At 32.9% G+C, this 21,623-nt stretch overlaps 2 protein-coding genes across 6 annotated transcripts in view; one reads left to right on the top strand and one right to left on the bottom strand.

The window, feature by feature from the left end:
• The window catches only part of LOC127874186 (methylcrotonoyl-CoA carboxylase beta chain, mitochondrial-like), a 34,313-nt gene extending 26,940 nt beyond the window's left edge, over positions 1 to 7,373 (bottom strand). Inside the window, exons 1-3 of one of the 4 annotated variants that reach the window (XM_052418378.1) lie at positions 7,199 to 7,223; positions 6,945 to 7,007; positions 4,003 to 4,030 (exon numbers count right to left, since the gene is read on the bottom strand). In XM_052418378.1, the coding sequence (XP_052274338.1) occupies positions 4,003 to 4,030; positions 6,945 to 7,007; positions 7,199 to 7,208 (101 nt within the window). In that variant the 5' untranslated portion in view covers positions 7,209 to 7,223. Of the gene's footprint in view, positions 1 to 3,848; positions 3,885 to 3,988; positions 4,031 to 6,944 lie in introns of those variants that run through there. The other 3 variants (XM_052418381.1, XM_052418388.1, XM_052418380.1) reach the window with 3 other exon arrangements.
• LOC127874190 (ubiquitin-conjugating enzyme E2 U-like) lies at positions 625 to 21,483 on the top strand. 2 transcript variants are annotated; one of them, XM_052418398.1, is made up of 10 exons: positions 625 to 697; positions 10,236 to 10,323; positions 10,591 to 10,675; positions 11,114 to 11,206; positions 12,235 to 12,332; positions 13,252 to 13,411; positions 14,073 to 14,261; positions 16,940 to 17,036; positions 17,771 to 17,892; positions 19,320 to 21,483. In XM_052418398.1, exons 1-10 carry the CDS (start codon positions 678 to 680, stop codon positions 19,448 to 19,450), a joined length of 1,083 nt encoding a protein of 360 aa, XP_052274358.1. In that variant the 5' UTR covers positions 625 to 677; the 3' UTR covers positions 19,451 to 21,483. The 2 variants fall into 2 exon arrangements, with proteins under 2 accessions (XP_052274358.1, XP_052274359.1); XM_052418399.1 differs by having other exon boundaries at positions 17,771 to 17,896.
• Positions 21,484 to 21,623: the final 140 nt, after the last annotated feature.

Genomic DNA, 21,623 nt, shown 5'->3' with positions numbered 1-21,623 from the left:
AATGAACTAATGAGGACCATTAGCCAAATAAAGATTGTTATAAACAATCCCTTTTTCAACTTACAACTTTTTGATACTTCACGTATCTTAAATCTTTTAATGTAATTCAATGTAAATACAAAGAATGTATTGTTATTAGTTAATGTTTACCCAGGAATTCAATTGCCTTGTGCTTAGGTGTTCAATGTAACCAGCTGCCGTTCACTATATAAAAGTGTCTTTAAGTTTGTGGGAACGAGTGGAGATCAGTTACCATATTTAAAAATAAGCCGCTCGTATGATCGAGAGAAATACATAATTGTGGATATCCGGATAGCGTAGTGGTTGTTGCACGTACTACTTATCGCAAACAGCACGTGTGAGCTTGGTTGTTGGCCCCACAATACCGGACAGTTGAGGGTTTCATGTTCAAACATTTAAAAGCTTCAGGTCAACTGTCATACAGTGGGATTAACCACCTACATCTCAAGACCCAGATCCAAATGTCATAAAAATAATTCTTATTATCCGGCGTATATATTTCAATAATTGTTAAAGTGCCATCAAGAACAAGTCAAATCCCCGGGTGGATGTTGGACATACATCGTAAATGATGTATATTTTAGTGTTTTTTATCCAGGTCTGCAAGTATTACAACTATGATATATTTTGACCTGGTGTTGCGAAGATAAACAAACATGTCTGACAAAAGTGACAGGTTGTTGCAAATCTAATAATATTGACTTCCTCTTTCGAAACTCATGAGATATGCTTAATTTGAGAGTCGATTTTTATGAGTTGAAATATCTACACTCTAATTTGCTTTTAAAATTTAAAAAGAGTTTACACAATTTTCCAATAAATCTGTTGGAAAGTAGTTATGTTTTGATTTGAAATGGATTCCTCTGTATTATTGGTTATATAAAACAAACACAAATACACCACTCAAAATGTGCAGCTCCATGAGATACACATGCATGCCAAATATCAAGTTTCTATCTTAATTATTGCAAAAGTTATCGCAAAACTTTAACTAAGGTTAAAGTTTTCGGACAGAATGACAGACCGACAGGCCAAATACAATATGCCCCCAATCATTCGATCCGGGGGCATAAAAATGACAACTGAACATAAACAAGTACCTATGGAATGCATTTTCTAATAAAAGGATCACAGTAATGTAAAAATATATAAAAGTATCCATACAAATTATAACATAAACCAGTACCTCTGGAATAAATTTGCTAAAGAAATGGAAAACAATACTAGATATCAAGTTACTTTCTTGGTTAATAACATAGTATGATAACATTTAACAATAATAGGATCACAATAAGGTAAAAATAATGTAATAAAAGTAATATTTGAAAAATGACCTTTCCTTTCTGCAAACGCAAGTCTTACGCGTATTGAATTCAAATATTTCATTGTTTCAAAAATTAAATAAAAGAAATAAATATAGCAACTGATAAAACATAAGCCATCTTTAAGACTCAAATATATGACACATTAAACAAACAACTTAGAAGAGAAGGATTTTTGGTCATGATATTGTATCCTCGACGGTCCTTTTTTTTTACCTTACAGCTAAGCTTTTTTTTTATAAATTTAATTTTATATGTTAAAAATGAAGATTAAAAATGCTCAACTTGAATCATAAGAATTTGCCATCACAATCACCCAGTTGTCAGAAGTAATGTCATGCATGAAAAAGTTCTTAAGTCATGATGTAAGATTGGTGGTATCATTTGAAGTAAAAATATGTTTTAAAAATCTTTATGATAACTATTATGAAAAGTATGGTATAATTCTTGAAAATCAGAATTGAAAACTTTTGTATTGTTATTATTTTCAATATTTAATGCAACCTCAGTGTTTACAACCGGACATGTTCATTCGATATTGTTTTATCAATACCTCGATAAATGTCAACCAAACTACACAACTAATTAAAAGTATAAATCTAAAATGATTCAACCTTCTTGTTTTGCTTATTCCTTCATCAAAGTTATAAAAGTGAACAGCTTGACAGGTAAATTAAACGAATATTGATCGTTTTCTTGTATTGAATCTTCTTCACTTTTGAAATAAAGTGTAATGCAATTTTGTTTTTTGCATGTGTTATGGTCTTTAACCCTCTAGAAACTTAAGTATAATGGTTCTTCTTCTGATACAGCACTTTTCTAAATAGAAGATTTTGTGCAGAATGTTACTTCACTGTATGCATGGACAATTTGTCACATGACCTCCAATCGTTATTTTAGGAATAACAATATTGCCAAACAAAACAGCAAGCAATATAAGCTTATAAGGGTTTAAGGGTGCCTCATAAGTTACAAGATACAAGATACAAGAATCTTTATTTAACGTCGGATGTGAATAACAATAAACATTAGCTCATGAGCTATTTCGCGATAAAACAATTGTATATATATACTAAGTGCATATTGAGCCGAAAGAAAGAAAGATTAAGCATATTATATAAGCATTTATACTACAAGGACGTATTTAGAGTTCATAATTTAAACATATGTTATACACTTATAAGTTGTACAAACAAAGCATTGCAGACCTATATTAAAATTTAAGATATTAAAACAAGTATAGCACACAATTCATGTTTAAAAGCATATACAAGCACATGCACAATAACTACATAGTACAACAAATAAATAGCACATATGTACACATATATACATGTTTATAACATTTTAAAAAAACACAAGAAGGGAGTTAAAAAAAAAAGCATATTTAATCACATTAAAAACATCTACATAGCACATAGATACACATATATACATGTTTATTTTTATTATTATTTTTTTAAACACACAAGAAACTCATATACACTATATACAAGGATGATAAACAAGGGGTTAACTGACAGATAAATAAATACCGTAATTACTCTATGTTTTCGGACACTTAAAAATAATAATTTTTTTTCGTGTCCGAAAACTTAGATACGAAAAATATTCACAATAGACAGACTGTCCGAAATTTTAGAGTCGAAAATTGAAGTGTTCGAAAATAGCGTAAATTGTATCAACGACTACCTGTAATAGCACGCGCTTGTAAAATACCATGCCATGTAGTATACATTACAGTTATATATGTTTGCAATAAATAATTTTAATGTTTTAAATAATTTTAAATGCTTAATTTATTTGAACGAAAATTACTTCAAGGTTGTACTTTGACCAACGAGTTTAGAGATGAGCATGTGATGTACCGATACTCGCTAGTATGAACCTGTAATTAACGCAATAAAAAAGCAAACTATGGATTCTTTGTTTGTTTATATCTGATAGTTGTTGTCTAATTGTTCGTAAAACTTGCAATAGGGTGCATCACACTTTGAAGCGTTTAGTGTTTGTCACAGTTATTTTACTGAAAAGGGGTAGTACAATTGCGGTAGATAATTGAACTTTTAATTGGCACTACCCCTGGTAATTGTCATAACGCTTATGCTGTCGGACGAAACCATTGTTTAATACCGGTTTACAAGGTCATTTACCAAATAACGCAAATGTAATGGGCCGTTGCCCTCAGACATAAACCTTCCATGTTTTTGTGATGTTCATCTGGTTGTAAAACCCCATGATCGAAGTGTCATTAAGTATCAAAAACAGGACCGAAATTCGTTTAAATAGTGCTGTAAAATATACTGTCCGAAAACTTAGAGACATTAATTATGGAAGAAAACTGGAGTGTCCGAAAATAAAGAGTCACGAAAAATAATTATGTTTGCTAAAAAAAGGGGTGTCCGAAAATTTAGAGTGTCCGAAAACATAGAGTAATTACGGTAATATAAGCAGAACAGCAAAAACAAGCAAGCAAGCAAAAAATGTGAGAAGCAGGTTACTCACACATGGCGCATTTACATTTTGAACCTGTCCAGGTGCGGATCACCCGTACAAAGTCTTTATATTTGTCCACTGTGCAAATATCCTCTGGGAGGCTGTTCAACAACTGTACAGCCTCAAAACGAAAGGAATTTTTGCCATACCTTGTTGTTCTTACTTGTGGTGTCTCAAGGATGTTTGAATATCTGAAATTATAGGTAGAGGATTTAACTTTAACCAAGGATTGAAGATATTCTGGGGAAAGATTGTGTATACATTTAAATGTTTCTGACGCAATGAGGCGTAACCTGTTTAAGTGAAGAGTAGTACTGTTAACCTTTTTTAGTAGTGTATCATAACTAGATTCATAGTCATTAAAAACAATTGACCAGTCGCCAAATACGAGATCGCTCCGCCCACTAAGTTGTGTTTTCATAAAACGCTTTATCCATTACTCCGACAGTCTTTGTTTGTCGGACCATGTGGCTGCAATAAACGAAATCTGATTGATTATTTCGTGAGTTTGATTGACAGCTGGCAACTGGTCTATTCTAAGGGCTCTGAACTGTATCTTTTCTAGGTTTTCTGTGTTGGATTTACTACAAAAATGCCATATAAGGGGACAAATATTAAAATTTGACCGGATAAAAGATTTAAAGATTATTAACCTAGTGCTTATATTCAGGAATTTGCTTAGTCTTTGGAGAACATTTAATCGTTTGGCTGCCTTTTTGCATACATTTGTAACCTGTGGATCAAAGTTTAATTGGTAATCAAGTTCCACTCCTAAGAGTTTTACTTTTTGTTCACATTTTATTTCATTTTGACTTATATTAAATGATTTAACTTCTATATAAGTCTTATTACCTACACATATTGCCTGGAATTTATCGGGGTTTGCCTGCATTTGGTTAATATTGAACCAGTGTATCAGGGATTTACTTTCTGATTCAATAGTTTCCTTAAAGGTATTTAAGTTGTTGTGACTGAAGGAAAGGGTATTTTTGTCTGCATAGTTATACAGGGTTGACTTATCTATAAAATAAAAAATATCATTGATAAAGATATTAAAGATCAACGGACCGAGTATAGAGCCTTGAGGCACTCCCTTCATGATTTCTTGCCATTTACTAGTACAATTGTTTATTTTAACCCTTTGAGACCTGTTTGATAGATAGTTTAACATTAATTTACATGCATGCTCGGTTAATCCATAGGCCTTGAGTTTTAGTACAATTAGATTGTGAGGTAAGCAATCGAACGCTTTAGACAGGTCCATTAAAACAGCTCCTACATAATTGTTTTCATCTAGGGCTTGTTTTCAATCTTCTACTAGTTTTAATAAAGTTGTTTGACATCCATAAGATGACCTGAATGCTGATAGATAAGAATGGAAAACATTATTATTAAAATGTTCAGTGAGTTGGTTGCTAATGATTTTTTCATATATCTTTGACATTGTGGGCAGGATGCTAACTGGTCAATAGTTTGTTTCACTGAAAGGATCTTCTTTTTTGTACATTGGTGTAACCTGCGCTTGCTTAAGTTTAGCGGGAAATTGACCTTTATTTATAATGGCGTTTGCTATATTTGTAAATGGGGTTTTGAGGCTATTTTGACCTGCTATTATAATTTTAGGAGTGATTGAGTCAACACCAGTGGCCTTTTTGGGGTTTAGATTTTTTATACATTCACTAATGCACTTTTCTGTAACCTTATTAAATTCGAAAGTCTTGACCTTAGTTTTACTGTTTATTGTATTAATGCTAGGGTGTTCTTCATTTACTGGGACTTTGTTTTCTATACCTATATTTTTAGCAATGTTGATGTAAAATGTGTTTAATTTTTCTGCTACCTGGTGTTGATCAGAAATCAGTGTATTATTTTCAGTGTTTTTAAGAATAATTTGACTGTCTGATTTCTGTGTTGACTTTTGGGATAAGAAGGGTTTTATAGTGGGCCAGAAGTCTTTGGATTTGGCTCCCCCATCACATCTTTCTTTGAAATAGACTGATATTGACTCTCGTTTTGACCTGGTTTTAAGATTCCTAAGTTTTTTGTACTGTAACCAGTTTTCGCTTGACTTATTTTCCTGATACTTATTTTTTGCTTTCCGGGTCTTGTATATAATTTTTCGGTATTGGGAGTTCATGTATGGTGGGGGGTGTTTCTTGGGGACCTTTTCTTTAATCGGAGCATGTTCATCAATAACCTGTTATAGCAAGTGTTCATGAGTCCAGTAAATATCATCTATATCATCAAATACACGGGAAATATGAAATGGGACATTTGATAGGTCTTCATTAAACTTGGTTTCATCAAAAAAAAATTAACTTCTGAATTTAACCCTTTTCCTTGATACTGCCTGACATTGTTCTCTTAAGGATGTTGCAATAAAATTATGACAGTCACTTAGGCCACAGTTAAAATTCACTGTATTACAGAAAAAGTTTTTGGCATTAGTTAAAACAACATCTATAAGGGTGGGGTCTTGATTTTTCATCATACACGTGGGGCCTTTTACCAGATTTTCCAAGTTAAAATTATCACAGATATTTAAAATAGTTTTACATTTATCTTTTTTCAACAAGTCAAAATTTAAGTCTCCTATACATATCAGGTGGTCGAAGGAAATACACATTTTATTAAGACATGTTGTTAAACATTGTTCAAAAACTGAATTTTGCATAGACGGTGGTTTATAAAGACCTAATATTCCCCACCTTCTTTTGTTTATTGATAGTTCATAGCACATGCACTCAAGGTCATTGCTTTCTAAGTCTTTTCGCTGTTTAAATGGTAAATCAGATCTAACAAAACACATAACCCCGCCCCCTCGGGCATTTCTATCTCTTCGTTCCATTTTATAGCCGTCTGCTAAGAAAAGATTATTATTAAAACTCTCATCTATTTTTGTTTCAGATACTATTAATAAATCTGTAAGATTGTCATCCAAAATTTGTTTTAAGTCATCAAATTTGTATCTTACACTATTTATGTTTAAGTGGCTAAAAATTGGTCTATTTTTGTTTTCATTTTTTAATTTCCTTAATGCATCAAAGATATCATATTTTTCATTTTCTGATGATTCTGTGCCAAATGAATTATCAGTAGTGTTACCATTCTGGTCTTCTGTAGATGGTGTTTCGGGTGTTAACATCCAGTCTTCTTCCGGGTCAGGTTCTGGAATATAACTGTCATTTAAGTTTTTGTAATTTTCACATGTAGTATCTGCTTCTGGGTTGAAGTCATTATGTAATACGATAGTGTTATTAGATGAAATTATTTGTTCAGAGTTTGATAGGACTATTGGTATTTTATTTCTGGTTTCGTCTTGGAGGGCAGTTTTGGTAGAAAGACAGCCCGGGCAATACCATGGGTCATCGGACTGTCCTTGTTTGAGGTACTCTTCCGGTGTGATATTTAGGCACTGTGATCTAATATGTGACCAAACATAAGTTAAATAAATATAAAATGATGATTAACGGCTGAATTATCAGTGTTTAAAAATTAATAATCCGCTTTTCTCCCATATTATTGTATTTAAATTAGGGAATGTCAACGAATATCCGAATATCCGAATAATAGGTCCCGCACCGAATATTCGAATTCTTTTTTCCGAATCAAATATTCAGAAGAATTTTTTTTAAGTCGAGTAATTTCAAAGACTTTGTATTCGTGAAATTTGCTTCAAACATTGTTAAAAAAAGTTGTTCCTCGTGTCATAGTGTTTATTTAGGTAGGTGCAATAATGCGTCGCTATGGTATTGACAGTATACCTGTCATAAACCCCGCTAATTTCCTACCTCTAGGAAACTTTAATTGACCAAAGACAGTCACTTTGTGTCAAAATTATGATAGGTGCAAATCGTGTTGGCAATTAAAACACCGACCAGCACTAGATCTAATGACTCGAATTACATTAAAACGATCAAAGATTAAATGAGTAAAGGAAAAGCCGACTTGGTGTTAAAAAACAAATAAGAACTTATGCAAAAGATTTTTGATTGACGTTAATCGCTTTCTCCAATAGAATTTTTTTTTTGCTCTAATTAAATTGAGAAAATGCGTATTGTATGGTAACAATCACGTTGTCCAATCAAAAAAGTTTTAAGCAAATAATTTGCTCAACCTCTAATGAGTATTTGCGTATCGTATGGTCCAAACTGTAAATAATTACTCAATATTCAATCAGGTACTTTACTTAAAGAAATGTGTTTGGTATTTCGCCCTCATTTTATTGCAAATATTATCATTGCTACACGAATAAAGTAAATCTCTGTCAAAAAAATGCACCGTTTAAGTTCAGCTAAAATAATTTCTAGATCTAACTGTTTTGTCATGTTATTGTTTTATCGTCATGTAAATATTATATTTCTGGTTCTATTGTTGATGTACAAAATAAAAAATTTAACAACAGTTTTTGTCATTCAATTTTAACAATAACATATAGCTATAAACAGTCTTAATATCAAAATATAAAGTCTATTCCTTTGTTATATCAAGCATTTAAACAAATATTCCCGAATATTTGATCAACAACTAATAAAAAATAATCAACAAAATCAACTTCCAATTAGCGACGGCAACGCTGTGTCAATATTTAGTAAATTGCGGTGAAAACAAAAGTAGAATTCATGAAGTAATGGTACCGTAAACCAAAGACCTAGAATTCTAGATCTTTGCGTAACAAAGTTGATTTTGTTGATTTTTTCCCAACAGATGTTAAGCGAATTTCCGAATATTGGTTCAGAAGGATGACCGAATATTCGAATACCAAAATTGTTATTTGTTGCCATCCCTAATTTAAATGTATACAATAATATAAGCATGTGAAAGTAAACTTTTACCATGCAAAATGAAAAAAATTAGCAAAAGAGATAAAAACAAGAGCTGACACCATAGGATGACTTATGCCCCCTATATACGCTTGATAGAAGTTATGAGTTTTTTTTCGAAACCTAAACACAGATTTCGAAACCTTAATGCGGGCCCTAAGTTCAAGGTCAAGGTCACAGGGGTCAAAATTTGTGTGTGTATGGAAAGGCCTTGTCCGTATACAGATGCATACCAAATCTGAAGGTTATATCTCAAGGGACATAGAAGTAATGAGCATTTTTCAAAACCTAAACGCAGATTTTGAAACCTAAATGCGGACCCTAACTTCAAGGTCAAGGTCACAGGGGTAAAAATTTATGTGCGTATGGAAAGGCCTTGTCCATATACACATGCATACCGAATATGAAGGTTATATCTCAAGGGACAAAGAAGTTATGAGCATTTTTCGAAACCTAAACGCAGATTTCGAAACCTAAACGCGGACCCTAAGTTCAAGGTCAAGGTCACAGGGGTAAAAATGTTTGTGCGTATGGAAAGGCCTTGTCCATATACACATGCATACCAAATATGAAGGTTATATCTCAAGGGACATAGAAGTTATGAGCATTTTTCGAAACCTCAACGCAGATTTCGAAACCTAAACGCGGACCCTAAGTTCAAGGTCAAGATCACAGGGGTAAAAATGTTTGTGCGTGTGGAATTTAGTCCTTGTCCATATACACATGCATACCAAATATGATGGTTATATCTCAAGGGACATAGAAGTTATGAGCATTTTTCGAAACCTAAACGCGGACCCTAAGTTCAAGGTCAAGGTCAGAGGGGTAAAAATGTGTGTGCGTATGGAAAGGTCTTGTCCATATACACATGCATACCAAATATGAAGGTTATATCTCAAGGGACATAGAAGTTATGAGCAACCTAAACGCAAAGTGTGACTGAAAGACAGACAGACAGACAGTCCGATCACTATATGCCACCTTTTCTATGAAAAGGGTGTATAAAAAGGGCATGATCAATGGACAGGCACGAATTGTGGATCTCTGACAATATTGAAGGTTTTCAGTAGAAAACAATGAATTGATTCACACTGTCTGCACTTTATGAAAATTTGAGAATTTTTTGCCCTCAAAATGTGTTTTAGCTTAAAATATTAGTGAAATTTACAATAACATATAGAAATAAGACTTATTCATTTCAATGGAAGAGTTTTCTTTTTTAAACAGCTTTAAACATTTTAGGATGTATTTCAAAAGTTTTTTTTAAATTATCATAAATTTGCCTGTCAAATAAATTGGTCCTTTTTTAAAATTAAGACATTATAATGTTCATTCGGTGTTTAAATTACAACTTACATCAGCCAGTAGACATAGATATGGATTAAAGAAGGAAACCATTTGCATTTGCTTTATGATCTTTCAAAATACATATAGTAATTTGATGACATAAACTTAATATAATTATTTGTTCAATGTTTAGTAATTTAAAAAAAATAGGACTTTGCACTTAACATTTGATTATTTTATTAAATAATTAAATAAAATGTTTAAACAAATATCTTGTTTTTTCTAGACCTGGGAGTGAAAAGCCCATCATTTTTTCCAGACCACATTTGTTAATTGAAAGAGAATTGGACAATTTAAAACGAGATAAGCCATGGGTAAGTTAAGTTATATAAATTATATTAATGAAATTAGCTGAAGCACAAACATACCGATGCACGTCAGAAGCAGAAAATAGTTTTGTAAATAGAAATCTTCTAGCCAAACTAATTGTTTTAGGGCATAAGTTTATATGTAATAATTAATAAAATAACTTTGGAATTCAAATCATATCATGTCTATTTTGGTATTTATTTTATAAATATATAGCATCTGGTCATTTTGAATCTCAAGATTTGATATGCAGTGTTCCATTTCAATTTCAGGGCATAGAAGCACATCCACTGACAAATGAAAATATTTTTGAATGGGTTGCAAAAATTAAAGGATTAAAAAAGACAGTTTGGGAAGGTATGTTGCTATTCAAGGTTCATCATCATATGGCATATTTTTTTATATACACTTGTAACTTAGATGACTTCAGAATTTTCTACAGACAATGTCATATTTCAAATATAACCAATGCTTTGCTTCAATACATGCAGAACTGCCTAAATATAATTAAAATAAATACAAATATGTAAAACAATAAAATAAAAAATGTATAGTATATTTTAGGTTCTTATTTATTCAAAAAGAGACAGCAGTACAGAGTTTAGGCAGTATGAATACTCTTTGACTGGAGATGTAAATCTATTGCAGATTCATTTTAGTAAACATAGATGTATTAGAAATTGGTTGGCTTGAATTCGGGATGGCTCAAACTTTTTTTGTCAGTTCTTGCGAGTTTTATCAGATTTTATCTGTATGTATTATTGCTATATTTTCTCTTGACCTTTTTTTGAACAGGTGGCACATTCACACTTTACTTGAAATTTGATGAGAACTTTAATCTTCGACCACCTGAAGTTTGCTTCCATACGATCCCATTTCATCCAAATGGTAAGTGCAAACTGTATAAAGAAATATGATCACATTTGAAAACCTTACCAGTTTTAATTTATTTTAATTAGTATTAATGACCATTTCAGAAGGCATTGTCATTGTTCTGACCTTTCAGAACAAAAACATCCTTCAGTTTATCTGATATGATGTTTACTCTTAGTATGTACTTCATCAAATAAATTGTTAACATTTTTTAAACGAATTTACCATGATTTAACCCTTTACCACTTAGATACGTATTTGTATGCATTTGTTGTCCCTTAGAAAGTTAAATTTAATTTACCGGTAAGACCTTTCTAACTTAATTCAAATTTTAAAGGCTTCATTTTCAACCCTTTGATACTGATAAGCAGCAAACAGTATAAAACCTGAACAGTCTGCCAGTAACTTTATGCTGTTTGCACATAGCCATTTTCAGTTTGCTTCTGAGTGAGAAAGGGTTAAAAACTAGTTTCATGTACAAAAACTTATGTATGTATCATACGTTTAGATAAGTGGTTTCATTTCACCCTCCTTTAAATGCTGATTTATATGCATCCCAGCATCCTACCCTCATTGATTTAAAGGGGGGTATACTTTTTACTTTTACTTTTAACATAGGTCCTGTCTGTCCGTTGACACACAGAAACTTCTCCTACACAGAACACTTTAAAATTAACAATATTCCAACTGACATGCATTGAAGTTGTTTATGTGCATTTTAATCTATATTTACATTATACTTAAGTAGTCACCTTTGTTTATAACATACTTGTATATAAGCTTTGTACTCCACTGATATACCTTTGTACTCCACTGATATATCTTTGCAAAAAAACTAACTAATGATCAGTATATCAATATGTAATTTACAATTTTAATCAAGAGAGCTGTTTGATGTAAACAATTTGCAACTTTTGTACAGTGTTGGACTATATTTTATGCTTTTTTGATATTACCGGTTTTAACTATTGTATTTATAACTACTGTGGGTAAAATAATGTTGAATTATTGAAAAATTTGGATTTTCTGTTTCAACTTTTCAGTGGATATGATCACTGGACGTCCATCTCTAGACTTTTTGGATGACTTCTCCAAATGGAAGGAAACTGACACTGTTTCCAAAATACTAGTCACAATTCAGGTACATCTACAAAGGACCTGAAATATATTTTGAATCGGAATTTTCATTTACATTTGACATTTTCATTTTACACTTTCATTTACATTTAACAGAGTCCATTTATCAGTATTTGCTAAAAATAGCAATGCTGTAAAATTTCTTTTCCATACATCTCCAGTTTCTCACAGGGATTTGTCTACTGATATCACAGATCATGCACATCTACCAATTTTTGAAATAAAACTGCAATAATTAGATATCTTATATAATATGACATTTAATATTGTAAAACCAGGGCTCCTGGCTCAAAATTGCTGTTACAAAGCAAACGTTGTGAAATAACACGAGGTATGGGGTTTTATGAAGACAAAGCTGTAGTAAAATATTTTTTTCTTAAGTCAAATTGGCCAATTTGAAGTCATTGGTGATTAGGAAAATGGAACAGTAAGCCTTGTAAACCTTATTGCTATACAGAGAAGATTTCTGTCATGTGACATGACATGCTGATCGATCTTAGTTCAATAGAGATATTTTCTGTCATACTACATGTCATGATGATTTACCGTTGTGCGATGAATATATGAGCTTCACTGTGAGAAAGCCAGTATAATCCCGGACTAGCCCGTGCAGTCTGCAAAGGCTAATCTGGGACGACACCTTCTGCTTTTATGAAATTTTTCATTTAAAGACAGTCTCTTCTAAATGAAAATCCAGTTAAGGTGGGAAGGGTCGTCCCTGCACAGACTGCACAGGCTAATCTAAAATGATACTTTAGGCATATGCATTAAGTAAGGTTTTCTCAGAGCGAGGCTAATAAAGTTTCTGTCATATGACATAACATGCTGATTGATCTGTGTGCAATAAAGATATTTTATGTCATACTGGTTGTCATGCTGATTAACCATGGTGTGATAAAGATACATTTTCTATCATATGACAGGACATGTTGGCCAACCCAGATCTGGGGAAGGCTGTAAATGTTGAGGCAGCGGAGATGATCATGAGGTCCCCGCACACATTCAGACAGATGGTGCTAGACTGTGTGGTCGCCAGTCAGAGAGTGGAGGAGTCATACCAGAGTGTAGACCCAGCAAAATACAGTAGGCAGAGAAAGATTGAGCCACATTATGCAAAAACTGTACTAAATGCACATGCCTTAAGTGTCATCCTGGATTAGCCTGTGCAGTCCGCACTGGCTAATCAAGGACAACACTTTCCATTTAAACTAGATTTTCATTTAAACGAGACTTCTTTTCAACAAATAAGAATCAATAAAAGTGGAAATTGTTGTCCCTGATAAGCCTGTGCAGACTGCATAAGCTAAATAGGGATGACACTTTTACCCACAGGCTTTTAGCCCAGTTTTCACAGAATGCGGCTCAATAGCATTTTTTGTTTGTAAAGTCTTGGTGTCTGTTTTGCTAATTTTAGATATAAATTTTGCTTTATTTACCTGAAAAAAGATTTGCCATGTATTTATATTTTCCTTCTTATATTTTGAAAAGTCAGAACAAATCTGACTTAATTTGTGTGACTTTTGCCATCAATTTTTCATCAGATTTTATTAATGATCTTAGTATCAGATGCCATCAATAATAAAGATCGATTTTTATTTTTAAAGCCCTGTAATCATTTAATTAACCTCATCAATTTTATATAACCCAAATTAATACTTTAAAACTAAAAATGACATTTTAACATTCTGATAAATGTTACAGTTTACACACTGCCACCATATTCATTGATTATTTCTGGTTGCAGTAACACAGACCCCTCACTCAGATTTTGAGTCCCGTGTACGGTTTAAAATTCCCGATGGAGAGAAGTCTGGAAGGAAGACCTACTCTTCTAAGCCCCCTTCAAAGGTTGCAAAACTTTCCTTTGAAGACTATCACATCACATGGAGCGGAATAGCAACCTCCAAGGCGAGATCAGATTTGAAAAATCCATGTCAGTATTACTTTGTGTTTGTGTGGTTTCACATTAATTGAGCTGCAAAGTCACTTTCAGCCTAAACTTGAAAATTCCTTTAAAGCAAAATTCCATAAAAGCTAGAAGTGTTGTCCCAGATTAACCTGTGTGGACTTCATAGGCTAATCTGTGATGAAACTTTACGCACATGGGTTAAGCCCAGTTTTTCCAAAATGTTGCTAATTTGATCGCACTCTGAATGTTTTAATCCAGTTTTGACCATATTTGTTGAAAACTTGAGTAGGCATAGAATACAAGCCATATGCAACAATAATGCCACATAAAATCTTAAATCTTCCAGAAATTGTATTTTAAGGCTTTTTACTCTCAAAGTTAAAGTGTCAGATAAGTTTTAAATAGGGATGCAAGAGGTTAACCGGTTAACCTACCGAAACGACCAGTTAACCGGTTACATTTTTGGGAAAAGGTTAACCTGGAAAAAATATTTGATTACGTTTTTTTTCATGGAATAATTCATTCAATTTTACCTTTTTTGTGTGACATACTGCCAACTTGCGCTGGCGACTAGTTAGAACAACATACCGCACCATCGACGGTAATAAATAACGTGTCAACAATCAAAGTAATAAAGCAATTAATCAATACCTTTGTGATAACAAATAGGCGGTACATTTTGATAACTGACACTATTGTTTTTTTGACTCTCTAAAATTTAACTAGCGAACTGCGGTGAGTGGGAGCTATTAGCGAAGACGTAATTGACACGTTTATTGAACTCGCGATAAAAAACAGTTGAGACATTGGACGGCTTATTTTGATGTTTTGTTTACAAATATCCAACACTGATTGTTCGCGAAAATACCGTGTGTATAAGTAACAATTTTATCAAGAATTGCATTCGTACATAAAATCTTGACGAGTTAACGTCCTTTTGTTTATCAAAAATTAATATCATTATGATAATTTAGATCAAATGATTCCACCATAACCGTCCGATGAAAGTGTTATTTAACAAAGCAATTATTGACTTATTAAATAATTAATCATCAATTCAACATATTTACAAAATAAAACTTTTAAATTTAGTTTTTGTGTAATTGCTTAAAATTTGCGCGCTATGGTACGTTATCAAACATACATAACTATCAGTATTTGAAATCATTATACTTAGTTACTTCACTATTAAATAAATGTACTGACTATATTAACATTCAACTTACATATCGTGCAAAATTTATTTAATTTGCATTCGTGTCCGTTATTTAACCCACATCTTTTAATTGTATAATGAAAATCAAACGATACTACTTCGGCTACAAATGCTGAAATGCAAACAACAAAATATGCAAGAATCGAATAAAAAGAGATGCGGATTTGTTGAACACATATGACCCACTTTACGTTGAATAGAAAGGGAAATAAATGTTTCTATATTAAGCCCATTTGAGTTTCAAAAATTAAAACAGAATGAACAAAGGAACACACCATTGTTGTGGGCGATACAACGTGAATGTAAAATAAGCGGCCCAACCAAAAATAAGTTAATAACACGTGAAAATGAACATTGTGTAGTTCTTCAATTTTTTACTCCTATGCATTTACGAAGGAAAAATAAATAAAATATATAGCATACATTTACAAAATTATTAAAAAATTGTACAATACATTTTATTACGAAACTGGCATGCTATCAATGCAAGCGATTTCAAATTTGAAATAACTTTTGTTTCTACAGAGCGGTTCGAGCGGTATGAACTTTTTTACGAACTCTAAATCAGTTTCAATTCTTAAGGCGTATCGGTTAACCGGTAAATAACCAGTTACTGGAAAAGGTTAAACAGTTAATGATTTTTGTAACCTCTTGCATCCCTAGTTTTAAACTATCTTTGTTTACTCAATTGCATCAAAAGCCATTGGGCTTATCAAGTAATTCTTTAGTCCATGACTTCAGGAGAACCAGTTGTCATTGGAAATATCTTGAGAATGCTCTTGAAATGCCAATCAAGCCCAAACCTTGCCACAAGGCAAACATACCAACCCTTACACCTATATCACCTTGTACAATAAACCCAAAACTTGTAATACGATCTTTACCAAAACCTTCTGAATGCCTTAACCATTTCCTGCACTGATATGCATTTTAATGCAAGTTTTGACCCTAAAAAATCAAATTAAATTTAAGACCTTTCTTATTAGATTCTAGTTTTAAAGCCTTCATTTCCAATCCTAAGAGATTAGCAGCAAAAAGCATAAAACCTGAACAGACTGCGAGCAGTCAAGTGCAATACTGTATTTTATCTCAAGGGGTATAGGCAAGTTAAAAGAACATTTCATGCTCAAATGAACTGCATTTTGTGAAAACTGGGCTTAAGGCATGTTTGTAAAGTGTTGTCCCAGATTAGCCTGTGCAATCCACAAACGCTATACAGAGACAATACTTTCTGCCTAAACTGGATTTTTGTTAATACTTCCTTAAAACAACAAATTCAAAAAAAGCAGAAAGTGTTGTCCCTTTTAAGACTGTGTGGACTGCACAGGCTAATCTGGGATGAAACTTTATGCGCATTCTTAAGCCATGTTTTCCCTGAATTCGGTTCAGATAATATCTACTTTAAGTTTAATACGGCAATTTACCTACTTCGACATAAGCCAGTTTAAAACACAGCTCACGCTAAAATAATGACTGTATGTTTCAGTACTGGAAGCGATTAAAGAGAACCCAGCGCTGCAGAAGGCGCACCTTGGATTGCCCCAGGAAGAGATTGAGGAACAGATGAAACGCCAGCTGGAGGAGTGAGTACTAAAAGGGAGATAATTAATCCAAAATGAAGAGTAAGTAATAAAGGGAGATAATTGAATTAAAGAGAGCCTCACACTGGAAAAACTGGGGTAAAACATGTAGATAAAACAGCAACTTGTACCTAAAGATAATATGAGCTGTGTTCTAGGAAAACTGTGCTTAATGCATATAAGTTGTTGTCCCAGATTAGCCTGTACAGCCTGCACAGGCTAATCAGGTACAACATTTTCCACTTATTTTTTGTTTGAAGAAAGTCTCTTCTAAACGAAAATTCAGTTTAGGCTGGAAGTGTTGTACCTGATTAGCCTGTATGGACGCCACAGGCTGATCTCAGATGACACTACGCATATGTATTATTTTTCACAGAACAAGGCTCATTATATAACACATTGTGCATTGTATATACTTGATAGAGGAAATGTAAACAAATGGAAGATTTCATAAAAAGTTATCTAAAGAGAAGTGTGTTCAGTGTTTTGCAATTTCTGACATGAGATAGTAATGTATAAACAAAATTCAGTAAAAACGAGTCAAAAGAGGTGAAAGTCTTACTATTTTAGAAATAACAGTTAAATTTAAAGCGATCTGAAGATGTTCTACTTTTTTTAACCACGAGATTTTAATAAATGTCTATTCTGTAAAAAGCAATCAAAAGAGGTGTACATTTTACTATTTAAGAAATTAGATTTATATTTAAAGCGAACTAAAGATTTTTTAACTATTTCAGACATGAGATTTTAATGTATGGACGATTTCGGAACAAGCCGTCCATGGAGGAAGAGAAAGCTATCAAGATGGCCCGTCTGAATAAGATGAAGAAAATATACCTGCCCCCACGAATATCACCAAGTTTGTAAATATATATATTGAATTATATAGTTAGTGGAATAGTTGTGTGCAAGTATACATATTCGGTAAATTGATATATTTTGTAAAAATCGGCTAATCAGGGAATACAAACCAAGCTTACTCATTTAAGAACAATTCAATACATATATATGAGTCTAGCTGAGGGAAAACAGAGATTATTTCATGAGCATAAAGTGTCATCTCTGATCAGCCTGTACAAACTGCACAGGCTTATCTGGGATGACACTTTCTGCCTGAACTGGATATTCACTTAGATGAGACATCCTTCAAACAAATAATGCCATGAAATTGGCAAGTGTCATGTCTAATTAGCCTGCAAAAAACTGGTACGACACTCTAATCCCATGCATTAAGCCCAGTTTTCCCCAAGCACGTCTCATGTACAATAATGTGGTATTTTTGTTTCACCGGAGGGGACTTATGGTGTGCGCTCTGTGTGTCTGTCAGTCTGTCTGTCACACTTTTCTGGATCCTGCAATAACTTTAAGAGTTCTTAATATTTCTTCATAAAACTTGAAACATGGATAGATGGCAATAAGGACATTATGCATGTCATCTCATTTTGTTCCAACGTCAAAAATTCTGGTTGCTATGGCAACAAATATAAACAAATATTTCTGACAAATGTGGAGCCGATATGAGACATATATTGCTTGGCAATAGTCTTGTTATTACATAGCATAATTCAGTTTTTAGGACCTCAACCAAATAAAATAAAATTCTATCATGCATATCTAGCAAATATCATCCTGTATAAGATTCACATTGTTACTTAATATGTCATTTAGCATTGACCTCTTTGCAACTATACATAACATGCTTATTTCATCAAAGGACAATAACCAAAAGAATTGCTTTTCCAACAAAAAATACAACATAAAATATATATTGACTAAAATCTTCCCACAAGATTCTATTGTAAACTTCCATTTGACCCAATGATGCAGCTATCAATGTCTTCTCCATGGAGCAGAGTTGCTGATACTAGTAGGATTTAGACTTCTAGCCATTACCCAGAGGCAGGATTGGACAGTCTGAATTTGCGGTGGGTTATAGACAGGATTTTGATCCTGTTGATGTAGACAGACCTTTTCATTTCGTAGGCAAGAAACATATCCCCATTAGGGAACTCAGACCAAATATTGCTAAGCTCGGTATAAGAAACCAGACCCCCCCCCCCCTCACCGTGGAGTATTGGATGTGGATATGGTGTCCAACAAGCCACAGGGAGGTTACAGGTTCCATCCTCACTGTTGGAGCTTTCTTTATACATGTATCTCCACCAAAGACAACAAGTACTGATTCAACCTATGAAACAGGCACCAGAGCATTTCAATAAGCCGTCTTTTGATGCAATCGATCTAAAATAAATAGGTTCAAACTAAACTATCCACTGCATACTTCAGCGAACTTCCACACTCCGGAGACAGTGCCCCCTCCCCCCTCCAGTAAGGGGAAAGATGAGCCGTGGGAGAAAGAAGTGGACGATTTAGTTGCCTGGTCCTCCAAACTAGACGCTAATGCATTGGAAACGTGATGCTCTCCATACCGTTTTTTGTTGAAAAATTATTAACAAAATTGTTATCTCCTGAAATGATAATGTTTGAATGGCATATGAGCCTTGTACTGGGACAACTGGGCTTCATTCATGTGCGTAAATTGCCATCCTAGGTTAGCCTGTGCAGTTAGCTTAGGCTAATCAGGGACAATTATTTCCGCTTTAATTGGATTGTCATTTAGAAGAGACTTTGATAAATCAGAAAACTCAATAAAATAGAAAATGTTTTTCCAGATTAGCCTGCAGACTGCACAGGCTAATCTGGGACAACACTTTTCGCACTTGCATTAAGCCCAGTTTTCTCATATACTTACCTTATCTATGTATACAAGTGGGCAAATTTGTGTTGCATGCAACAACCATTTCGCTAGCTCAAAGGTCAAGGATACATAAAAAATATAAATATTTTTTTTTTCATGTTCCTTATGTAATGATAGATGTAAAATGAGTCTGGCTATGTAAAAAGGGGTTTTATGCCTAAAGTGTTGTCCTAGAATAGCCTGTAATGACGACACTTTCCGCCTAAATTGGATTTTTGTCAAGTAGTCTTTCTTTAAACAAAAAATTAAATAAAAGTGGAAAGTGTCCTTGAATAGCTTGTGCGGACTGCACACGCTAATCTAGGACAACATTTTACGCAAACGCATTAAACCCCCTTTTAACAGAGCATGGCCTAAAAAGATGTTGGTGTCAGCCCCTATTTGGCAAAAATGAGCAGCATATTTAGACAATATGACATTGTGGCTTGCTTATAAGTCACACAGTCAGAATAAGATATTAGGCATTATGTACAACAAAATTTAATAAGGTACATATCTTGTATTTGCCTTAATCATTATCTTGACTAATGTCGGTATTTATTGTTTACTAATTGAGTTGCATTATGAGAAAACTGGGCTGTGAGTGAAGTGTCATCTCTGGTTATCCTGTGAAGCCTTTAATAAGTAATAATACAATTATTATTATAAATTAATAATAAAAGCCAGTTTACTCACAGCAGAGCTCATTTGACTATGTATAGAAAGTTTTTTAATTATTCATGGATAATGTGTATCCTGTATAAACATCACATATTGAAATTTGTATTTGCATTAAGGGATTTATTGAGGTCATTTTTTTTTCCTGAATTAAGGAAACCTAGCATACATGAATGTTAAAGGCTCTATAAAGGTGAAGATCCGTAATTATTTACCGATTTTTAAATATTTTTTCATATTTTATTAATAAAGGTTATCAAAAAACAATGTATATAAGCTATTGGACATTACAATAAAAAAAAAAGCAAAACAACTTGTTTTGAGCTCAAAATAAATTTCATTAAGTGTCCTCCAAGTCAATTGTGTTTACAAACAATCAGTTTATTGACATCGCTGTTAACTCGGAAAAGAGAAAGTGAAAGTGACTCAGGTCACCAAAAATATAACAATGATTTTTAACGTTTTCCGGTATCACCCTCAAAGTAGGTCTCTTCTAAATGGTTAACGTTTGTAGTGATCTAATAAGTTACTTTCTGCTGGTTTAAAGTTGTTTAAAATAGAATTAAAATTGAATTTTCTTTCGGCTATTTTTAGCACATGTCACCGCTCTGAGGTGACACATCACGTTAGTTGCAAAAATGTAAACATTTCTTCCAATTATGAAAAAGGGTTTATCTTCCATAATTCTTGACAACGTTGTACCTAAGCTGTTTTATTAGCAGTTTTTATGCAAGAATAACTGAAATCCGGTAAAAATCAGACCAGTTGATATGCATAATAATTGGATTTGTCACCTTTATAGAGCCTTTAACGATATCCACCATCTAACACTTGTGAAGTGATTCTAAAACAATTATGCTTATATTTGTATTATATATTTATTACATGTATTTAATTGTACATAAATTTTGTTAATTTGCAGTAATAAAATTGATTCTTATTTAATCACTGTTTTGCAAACTTTTTTTACATGGTTTTGAAATGAATGTTAACATTCATGTATTGTTCTTGTTGTAATAAATTTTATGAAAAATACATGAATTTATAATTATTTTATATTTTTCAAATTAATGACAACATATCTCAATGAATGTCTTTCATGTAAATGGGTTTCTCCTGTAATGTTCAATTGAATTTAGATCTTAAAAGTATGCTTAGCGTGCTATTATTCCTCT

The sequence above is a fragment of the Dreissena polymorpha genome, chromosome 3 (genome assembly GCF_020536995.1).
Source record: "Dreissena polymorpha isolate Duluth1 chromosome 3, UMN_Dpol_1.0, whole genome shotgun sequence".
Lineage (NCBI taxonomy): Eukaryota > Metazoa > Mollusca > Bivalvia > Myida > Dreissenidae > Dreissena > Dreissena polymorpha.
The sequence above is the reverse complement of the archived record's forward strand: the minus strand, read 5'-3'. Positions and strand labels throughout refer to the sequence as shown.

Excerpts from the sequence above, each read along its gene's own strand:
- LOC127874190 (XM_052418398.1), top strand. The coding sequence starts at position 678 with ATGTCTGACAAAAGTGACAG. Across the intron at positions 10,324-10,590 it reads TAAAACGAGATAAGCCATGG|GGCATAGAAGCACATCCACT; the intron begins GTAAGTTAAGTT and ends TTTCAATTTCAG. Across the intron at positions 17,037-17,770 it reads ATGAAACGCCAGCTGGAGGA|ACATGAGATTTTAATGTATG; the intron begins GTGAGTACTAAA and ends TAACTATTTCAG.